Source organism: Sinocyclocheilus anshuiensis, unplaced genomic scaffold (assembly GCF_001515605.1).
Source record: "Sinocyclocheilus anshuiensis isolate Anshui unplaced genomic scaffold, SAMN03320099.WGS_v1.1 scaffold745, whole genome shotgun sequence".
Taxonomy (NCBI): domain Eukaryota; kingdom Metazoa; phylum Chordata; class Actinopteri; order Cypriniformes; family Cyprinidae; genus Sinocyclocheilus; species Sinocyclocheilus anshuiensis.
This window is the reverse complement of record NW_015540128.1, coordinates 909,539-920,041: the sequence shown is the minus strand read 5'-3', so window position 1 is coordinate 920,041 and position 10,503 is coordinate 909,539. Positions and strand designations below refer to the sequence as shown.

The 10,503-nt window shown below is 43.7% G+C and overlaps 1 protein-coding gene across 1 annotated transcript in view; it reads right to left on the bottom strand.

The window, feature by feature from the left end:
- Positions 1-10,503, bottom strand: part of LOC107687261 (metalloprotease TIKI1-like) — a 46,626-nt gene that overhangs the window by 9,810 nt on the left and 26,313 nt on the right. Inside the window, exon 4 of the mRNA XM_016484515.1 lies at positions 4,635-4,725. Within this exon, the coding sequence (XP_016340001.1) occupies positions 4,635-4,725 (91 nt within the window). The remainder of the gene's footprint in view (positions 1-4,634; positions 4,726-10,503) is intronic.

Sequence of the window (10,503 nt, the reverse complement as noted above, 5' to 3'; positions counted from 1 at the left end):
CCGTTACTTCATTGTTCCGAAGAAGGATGGGGGGTTGCGTCCCATTTTAGATCTGCGCCTATTGTCATGCGACTGAAGTTCAGAATGCTCACACTCAAGCAAGTCGTGTCTCAGATCAGGTCCGAGGACTGGTTTGTCACGATCGATCTAAAAGATGCATACTTCCATGTCTCCATCCTTCCCGAACACAGGAAGTTCCTGAGGTTTACTTTCGGGGTCGAAGCTTACCAATATCGGGTTCTTCCGTTCGGCCTTGCACTCTCCCCCCGCACTTTCACCAAGTGTGTGGATGCTGCTCTGGCTCCACTGCAACTCCAGGGCATCCGCATACTCAATTATAGTTCGGCAGACAGCGGTTCGGCATCGAGATTTCGTTCTCGCCCATATGAAAGAGCTGGGGTTAAGACTAAACACCAAGAAAAGTGTGCTTTCTCCATTACAGAGGACCACTTATGTGGGCGTGGTGTGGGATTCGACCACGATGCAGGCACATCTGTCTCCTGCTCAGATCGAATAGATCCTCACGGCAGTCGCGAGAGTCAGAGAAGGCCGGTCACTCACTGTCAAGCAGTTTCAAAAACTGTTGGGTCTGATGGCAGCTGCGTCCAACGTGATACCTTTTGGCCTGCTGTACATGAGACCCCTACAGTGGTGGCTAAAGACCAAGGGGTTTCCCCCAAGGGGAAATCCGCTTCGCATGATCAATGTCATGCGGCGATGCTTTCGTGCCTTAGACATGTGGAGGAAACCATGGTTCTTGTCACAGGGCCCGGTGCTGGGAGTTCCTTGTCGTTGTGTAAAGCTAATGACGGATGCGTCCCTCACTGGTTGGGGTGCGGTCATGAGTGGCCACCCTGCCCACGGTCTGTGGAGCGGCCGCCATCTTACATAGCACATCAACTGCCTGGAGATGTTGGCCGTGTTTCAAGCACTGAGACACTTCCTCCTGGACCTAAGAGGCCACCATGTGTTGGTGCGCACCGACAACACAGCGGTGGTCTCTAACATCAACCACCAGGGAGGTCTGTGTCCGTGCCTCCTTTACAGGCTGGCGCACCAGAACCTTGTGTGGGCCCAAGGGAAACTCCTCTCGCTGAGAGCAGTGCACATCCCTGGGCATCTCAATCAGGGAGCAGACATCCTGTCGAGACCGGGTCCGAGGCCCGGGGAGTGGAGGCTTCACCCAGATGTGGTGGGTCAGATTTGGAGAGTGTTTGGCCAGGCTCAGATGGATCTGTTTGCGACTCAGGAGATATCGCACTGTCCCCTCTGGTTCTCTCTGACTCATCCAGCTCCTCTCGGACTGGATGCCATGGTGCAGACGTGGCCGAGGCTTCATCTGTATGCTTTTCCCCCTATTGCTCTGCTCCCGGGAGTTCTGGAGAGAGTGCGCCGGGACGGGGTCCGTCTGCTGCTAGTAGCCCCGTTCTGGCCGGGCAGAGTATGGTTCTTGGACCTGATTTCCCTTCTCGATGGCTCACCATGAGAGATTCCCGTCAGGAGGGATCTCCTCTCACAGGCGGGGGGCACCATCTTCCACCCCCGGCCGGAGTTGTGGAAGCTGTGGGTGTGGCCCCTGAGGGGGCACGACTCATAGCCTCTGGTCTCTCAACTGAGCTTGTTGAGACCATCCTCCAATCCAGAGCTCCCTCCACGAGGAAACTGTACGCATTGAAGTGGAAGCTTTTCACTTCTTGGTGCGGAGACCACCAGCTTGACCCAGTTAATTGCCCGGTTGGTTCAGTGCTGGAGTTCCTGCAGGCCCGTTTCTCCACAGGGTTGACCTACTCCACCTTGAAGGTCTACGTGGCGGCCATAGTGGCCTACCACGTCCCTCTCGGTGGTCAGTCTGTGGGCAGAGACCCCCTGGTTACACGTTTCCTCTGCGGTGCGCTGAGGCTGAGGCCTCCGGTACGATCTTGTGCCCCTCCGTAGGACTTGGCTGTGGTGCTAGAGGCTCTCTGTAAACCTCCTTTCGCCTATTTAAGAGATTTCTGATCGCTTTCTCACTCTCAAGACTACCTTCCTTCTGGCTATCTCCTCTATCAAGAGAGTTGGTGATCTGCAGGCCCTCTCAGTGGCCTCCTCTTATTTAGATTTTGCGCCCGACTTGGCCAAAGCTTTTCTCTACCCCAGGTTGGGTTATGTTACGGGTAATGTTATGGGTTACGGGTTATGTTACCATACCCCAGGTATGGGTTACGGAATGCTGAATCCCTGACAATTTTCAAGCGACAGCTGAAAACCCATCTCTTTCGAAGCTACTTGACTTCATCATAAAAAAAAAATAAATAAAAAATAAAAAAATAACTCTCTCTCTTTATTTATTCCTTCTCTTTCTAGCTTGTACTTATTTGAACAATGTCTAAGAACTTGGTATTACAACCACTTCCTGTGTCTGTTTGCCTCTTAAGAAGAATCGCTTTATGTAACCCCCAACTGTAAGTCGCTTTGGATAAAAGCGTCTGCTAAATGACTAAATGTAAATGTAAATGTAAATGTTCCTAAAGTCCCCTCTTCTGCACCACGGCCCATCGTACTGCAGGCCTTCTGTCCTCCTCCCTTTCGGGAGCCTGACCACCACGCATACGTCCACAGAGCTGCCCTGTGGAGAAGGTCGGACCAACTGCTAGTGTGCTATGGTCCCCCTAAGAAGGGTCTTCCGGCCTCTAAACAGACCCTCAGCCGGTGGATTGTGGAGGCCATCTGTTTAGCCTACGAGTCCTCTGATCTCCCCTCGCCTCCGGGGGTCAAGGCTTACTCCACCCGAAGTGTGGTGGCCTCCAAGGCCTTTCTGTCAGGTGTTTTGATGCAGGACATCTGCAACGCTGCGGGCTAATCTATGCCGCTCACCTTTGTGAGGTTTTATGACCTCGATATTCATGCCACTCCCAGCTCCTCTGTTCTCTCTCCTTAGTTGTGCTCTTCCACACTAGGCAGGGATTTGAAAGTCTGGCGGCATAGGCACACTCGTTCCCAAAGCGTTTAGAAGCAGCTCGAGTTCCTGACGGGGAACGTCTCTAGGTTACGCATGTAACCATGGTTCCCCGAGGGAACGAGACGCTGCATCTCATTACCATACTTCCGGCATCCCTGCGAATACTTCCCTCATTCTACCAGAAGCTGCCGCTGTATCTACCACACGTGCTTTTAGGCTTCCTGGTCTCTACGTCACCCCGCCCATGACGTCTCGCCCATCCATTGGTCTGATTACACATGTGATTCAGAGCGTGGTCACTCTGAATGCATTCCCAATGCGTTTCGATGCAGTCTCGTTCCCTCAGGGAACCATGGTTACATGCGTAAACTAGAGACGTTTTCTTTAACCAGATGGATCATAAAGAGAATGTTACTTGAGTCATAGTGTTTGTAAGCTGAATAGTTAAAAATCAAAATGGTTCTCTTGAATCACATAATGCGGAGAAAACGCACGCAATGTGTCTGTGTACACAACGATGTCAATCTTCTGCGGTGGTGAATGTTGTGCTGTCGAAGCAGCCGCTCTTCACATCTCTTCTAAAACATCTCTTTGCTGCAAAAACTGCTTCTGCTGCTTGAAATCCTGCAATTATATGATTAGCATATTATAGTCCATCACCGGCAGTGAATGCATGTTTGTCCCCGACTGACGTCTGATAATGAACTGGAGATTGTTTTTGAGGGACAAACATGCGGACAGACACAAAAACAATGCAGACTAATAATTCTGCAGATGAGACTCTGTTCAGCAGCTCCTCATCTGCTTCAGTTCTAAACAATGAAATTAAACAAACCAGAGACTGGCCTTACTCGGAAAATCATTTCCCGTTAATATCAGTAGAAAATAATAATAAATAAACAGACCGTAAACCTCTTTAGGGAAACCCAGCCAGTTATACCAGCGTAAGTGATGAAATACACGCATCTGCTGACGCACAGTAATGCAGTTCAACAGAACGCAACATCAGTCTGAGACCGAAGGAGCGTTTGACAAAAATAAACCTTAAACACAGAAAACAGAGACTTCAACATGGCAGATCCGTCGCTCAACACCACATGCAGTAAAAACACCAAAACACCAGCGACACAAACACACCAGAGTGTAATTATCCAAACAATTTACAATAATGTCTCATTAGTTAATGCATTAACTACAATTAACTAACAATGAGCAACACATTTGGTAATGTTAGTTCATTATTCATTGTTAATTCATGTCAGCTCAGCTCCATTAAATATTTTAAGAGAGACAACTTTGGAATAATGTATTAGTAAATGTTGAAATTAACAGTAGCTAAGATTGATGCTGGCTTTAGAAGTATTTATAGAATTAGTTCATGTTAACTAATGTTAAATGGAATCATACTGTAAAGTGTTACTGATATTTATTAATTATGAGAGTGATTGTCAGTTCTTCAGGCAGCTGAAGGACATTTTTTGGTCCCCATGAGGAAACAAGCTTATAAATCACACAAAAGTGTTTTGAGAGTCTAAAACGCCTGTAGTTTAGTGTGAGGGATGGGTTTAGGGTTAGAGGAGAGAAAATACAGTTTATACAGTAGAAAAACCATTATGCCTATGGAATGGAGCTATAAAACATGGAAACCAGTGTGCGTGCGTTTGTCTGAGTTTGTGTGTGTTATAGTGTGTGTTACCTGTGTAGCGTCTGTCCAGCAGGCGTGTGCTCCACCTCATAACCTTCACTCCGCAGGACGTCAATCACAGTGTTGTTTCCCAGAAAGTGACCTGAAACACAAACACTCCACCTTCAGTCTCTGAACTCAAGTTAGTCAGTCTGACACACACACACACACAGCCTGCGGTGCGGAAGCGGTCTATAATGTTAGATTACTGCAATGATATTTCATGTCTGTCTCGTTACAGGAAGAGCTGGTCACATGACAGTCCTGTTTGCCTCTGGGAATCATGAACTTCCTGTCAGAGACTCTGATGGATCAAGATCACTAGTGTGTGTGTGTGTGTTTCCCCTCGCTGAGGTTCAGGTGTTCAGTTGCTGCTAATGTCAGAATGCTGTCTTTATTATTATTATTATTAACCATCAGTAGCTAATCTGGAGGATCGTGATGATTTATTCTATAATAACCACTGATTTCAATCACCCATCATGCATCTGTAACACTGAACCAAGTTAGTCCAGTGAACTCAGTTTTAAAAAATCATAGTGTCAACGAGTGTTCACAAACAGCGGCACAAACTTGCGTGATTGAACTACAGCTCTCGACCAGCGGTTAAACACAGATTCATGTCAATATAACCAGGACTTATAGAGATCATGCTTTTGGCACAATTAGCAAGACACTCCAATTATATAATTATTTATTTACAGTGTTAGTGAAAGTTACTTTTCAAAGTAATACAATATGTGGTTACTCCATTAAAAAGTAACTAGTTGCATTACTTAGTTACTTTTTAGAGAGTAATGCATTGTTACTTTTGCATTACTTTTTGTCACCTGAGCTGGGCTTGCTTATTTATTTTTAGTGATGTCATTAATGACATGGTTAATGGTAATGGTTCATTGATTGTGGAATTAATGTGGTTCAAACGATGGTGTGACCATGGTTTCAAGAAACAGTCACAACTATCTAGTTCATTTCTGCAACACTGCATCGTACTATGCGCTGTGTACTATGTGCTGAATGTGCTGTGTACTATGCGCTGTGTACTATGCGCTGCGTACTATGCACTGTATGTGCTGCGTACTATGTGCTGCGTACTATGCGCTGCGTACTATGTGCTGCGTACTATGTGCTGCGTACTATGTGCTGCGTACTATGCGCTGCGTACTATGCGCTGCGTACTATGCGCTGTGTACTATGCACTGTATGTGCTGTGTACCATGTGCTGTATGCGCTGCGTACTATGCGCTGCGTACTGTGTTGTGTACTATGTGTTGTGTACTATGTGTTGTGTACTATGTGTTGTGTACTATACTATGTGCTGTGTACTATGTGCTGTATGCGCTGCGTACTATGCGCTGCGTGCTATGCGCTGTGTACTATGTGCTGTGTACTATGTGTTGTGTACTATGTGTTGTGTACTATGTGCTGTGTACTATGTGTTGTGTACTATGTGTTGTGTACTATGTGCTGTGTACTATGTGCTGTGTACTAGTTCAGCAGAGTTACACTGGAAACGCAGCGCTGAATGGCCGTATTGATCGATGAGCGAGTTGTTGAGAACTCGCCAAAGTCAATGAGCAGAGAGCGAAGAGCCGATGGACGGCTGAGATAAGAGCCGCTAACCTCCTAAAAGCTTTTATTCAAAACTTCCTGAGCTCAGGCTTTTAGCGTGCTTGTTTTCTTAAGGGCCCGTCGCATACTGAGCGCATTCATGCCGTCAGGTGGAAATGCTCCACAGACATCCAGAACCCAGAAAGTGGCCTGTGTCCTTCAGCGGCGCTCCGATTATTAGAGCAAATGGCACATCTTAAACAGAGTTTCTTTTCCATACACCGTAATATTTATATTAGAGATGTTGAGCTGGAGCTGAGAGGCGCGTGCTGGATAAATAAACGCAGCGGCGGCACAGATGTTTGCGCAGACGTTACTCTGCGCAGGAGATCCTGCCACGCTAAAGACATCATTAACTAGTCCATTAGTGAGCATTAACTAGTCCATTAGTGAGCATTAACTAGTCAATTAGTGAGCATTAACTACTTTTAAGTCGATAAAAACTGATCCTATATTGTCTCATCAAAGCATCTTTGTGTTTATAACCATTACAGACAATGATTTATCACTAATAATCCCTTTCAGTCTGATCCAACCATAAAACAACACTAAAGAAAAGATTTTAATATTTTTGTCTAGTTTTCCAGTACAATATCTAAACATTCTTAAATCAAGATACATTTGATGCAAAATGGCGTCAAATATTTAGTCTTGCTTTCTGAAAAATAAATTGAGTTTATGCTTAAAACAAGAACAAACATCTGCTGATGGAGTCTTGTTTTCCCTTTGAATTTTTCCGACCCAATTGGGCAGATATTTTTCTTGTTTTATGCATAAATTCTGATACATTTTTCAGAAAACAAGACTTAATAAATACTCTGTGACTTAAGAAGTAAAATGACTTTATATATTAAGTTGTGTGTTTCCCTAATTAATATTTATATTTATCAAGGAATGTTTAGATTTTTAATCCTCCTTTTTATTTTTGCATTTTTTTATTATGAATTTCCTTTTATGTCCCTCATATTTACAGTAATGCACAACTTTATATTTCTTATGAAAACTTTTTCTGTAAAGCACTTTGCATTACCACTATGTATAAATAAACTTGCCTTGCTTTCCTATTTGTGCTGGAAAACATGACAAAATTACTGAAGAAGACAATCATTTTTTGCAGTGAAAGAACATGTGATTGGAAACCCACTGCAGTCTCCGCTAGTATTTTTTCACCATTATTAATCAGATGCTGCTGTTTGCAATAAAAGAAATAAAGCAGTGCTCCGTTTCATTCACCCACAGAAACCTCAGCGTCGCTAACCGGAGCGGACGTCCAGCTAATACACGTATCACGTCTCATTTGTCTTATATTTAGCCTCCTCTTATGGGCAGATTATGGATTTACTAAACCACGGCTGTCATTTACCTTCGTCCACAGACGCAGATCATCTGGAATTAAACTCCGATTAATGCTGATACACGAGTGTTTGATTACATGTGTGGTTTGCGCATCAATAAAACGCTGCTCTACGACTATCATTAGACTGATGCCACCAGTCGAGAAACCCCTAAACCCAGTAAACGTGGTAATTATGTTGAAAATGTACAGACTTGCCGAGTCTGAGCTTTGATATTTAACAGCCGGACAGAGCGGCTCCTGCGCAGACCTCTGACTGACCCTGAGCTAATGGAGGTAACTAACCACTGTAATCCTACAGGAGCAGAGAAACACAGTCTAGTGCAGATACAGGGAAATTATCACTGACTGCCACATCACTGCAAATCAAACTAAAGCTGAGCATTTGACACAATGAGTTCTTCATGGAGATAAAGGAGTAGTTCACCCCAAAATGAAAATGTGTTCACTCTCAGGCTATACAAGATTAGGATGAGTTGCCATGTGTCACTGCATCAGTGTCTCAGCAATGGATGCTCTGCAGTGAATGGGTGCCGTCAGAATGAGAGTCCAAACAGCTGATAAAAACATCACAATAATCCACAAATTATCTCCGGTCCAGTGTAATGGGCGTAACACATTACAAGTAACGTGAGTTACATAATCAGATGACTTTTTTTCCAAGTAACTACAGTAGTAAAGTAATGCATTACTTTTTAATTTACAAGAAAATATCTGGGTTCAAATAAGTAACAGCAGTTCCTCTGTTCTCCACGTATCGACTGACGGCTCTCCTGTCCTCATGTTGAGAGAAATCAGGAGTGAGTGCAGAGACAGAGACGGAGGAGTATTCATCTTACAGTCACCAGAAGATAAAAAATAAGCCCAGCTCAGGTGACAAAAAGTAACGCAAAAGTAACATAATGCATTAGTTTCCAAATAAGTAACTAAGTAATTACTTATAAAAATAACTTTCCCCAACACTGCTTCAGTCCATCAATTAAAGGCACAATATGTAATTTCCGCCGCTAGAGGGCGCGTATTCAAAATAAACAAAGAGACAAAGGTGTAGTTAGATGACGCTGTGACTGAGTGTGGAATCATGGGAGTTGTGGTCTACATCCCCACAGCCGATGCAATCCGACGGGACTCAGGCAGAAATCATGTTCATGGATGAACTAATGATTTATTAACGTAGTAGAATGAAGCAGGGTGAGGCTGAAAGCCGTCGAAGCGAAACGAGGCGGTGAACGAGCGCGACACACGGCTGGAAAGTCCGTGTCACTAGTTAAAATTGCTTATTTCTCTGGATTTAAACATTCTTCGAAACATTTGGGATAATGTAAGTACACAAGTCAGCAAAATATATAACACTGTTCAAGTGGTTTTTGGATATTTTAATTAAAAAATCTTACATATTGTGCCTTTAATGCCTTGTGAAGCCAAAAGCTGTGTGTTTGTAAGAATCAAATCCATCATTAAGACGTTTTTATCTTCAAACCATTGCTTCTGGCAAAAATACGAGTCTATAATCCATAATAATGCTTCCTCCAGTGAAAAAGTGTTCTGGTCTGAATCAGGAGAGAAATCTGCACAGATCAAGCAGTGTTTACAAGCCAAAACAGTCCAAAACTTTAAAGATTTTGTCTTCTCCAGATGTTAACTGATGGACTGGAGTGCTGTGGATTACTTGTGGATTATTGTGATGTTTTTATCGGCCGTTTGGACTCTCATTCTGACGGCACCCATTCACTGCAGAGCATCCATTGCTGAGACACTGATGCAATGCTACATTTCTACAAACCTGATGAAGAAACACACTCATCCTTGGATGGCCTGAGAGTGAACACATTTACAGCACATGCTCATTTTTAGGTCAAGTATTTCTAGACTAGACAGAATATTCTTGTTCTGGGGTTTCTTGCATCTATAAACTCAATATATAAACTCATGTGAACACTATGGAAATGTCGCTGAAATTACCAGCATTGGAAAAAGTTTGTATGTCCAACATTATACCCATTAAAATGCGCCAGAAAATGCATGAATTCAAAAGTCAGAAATGTATTCGATACAAAGCCACACCCTGCTGATTTTAATAAGGTGCAATGAATGGTTAGTTGTTGTTGAAAGCTCGAGTCTTGGCATAAACGCGTTTTTCTTCAGTTTGGATTATTAGACGTGGTGCTGGAGGTAAACGCTGCATAAAATCCAACAAAGAAGCAAAGCCAAATAAAATCTCCCAGTGTTATTTCAGCGCTCTCATTAATACTCTCTGCTCCTCCGTCCAAATCTGAAGTCATGATTCCTTCAGTCAAAGGAATTTCACAAGTCACAGGGAATTCTAGATGTTGTTATTGCTGAAGGCGCTTCATCTCGTCTCGAGTCTCCTCGGTTGCTCGAAATCTCTGATAAGTGGGCGACGAGCTAAAGGCACAAATAAAACAACTGCAGCACATGTTTTTACAATACTGTGGTATTTTTGTTGGAAGTGGTGTCCGTGGAGGAATGTTTAATGGCAGTTAACATGCTTTAACACTGAGAGCTTGAAAGCAGAGAGCCAGTCCTGCGTGAGCGGCTCTCGACGGCGCTTCGGTGAAAAACGATGTGCTGTCAGTCGCTAATCAAACACTGAAGGGACGGAGACACACAAGACTCCAAAAAACAAGACTGAACACAAACTCACAGCTGTGCTGTTCACAGCACTTGTGCTTCATTTTTTCCCCAAATTTCTTTTTGACAAAGGTGATACCTTTTTTCAGGAATCTTTGAGTAGATGCTCAAAACAGATGCTCAGAACAGCATTTTTTAACTTTTGTAACATTATAAAGTCACAGTTAATGCAATAAAAATAATTTCTTGTTTATCCTCGTTTTCTGAATGTATCATAGTTTCCACAGAAATATTGTGCAGCACAACTGTTTTCAACATTGATAA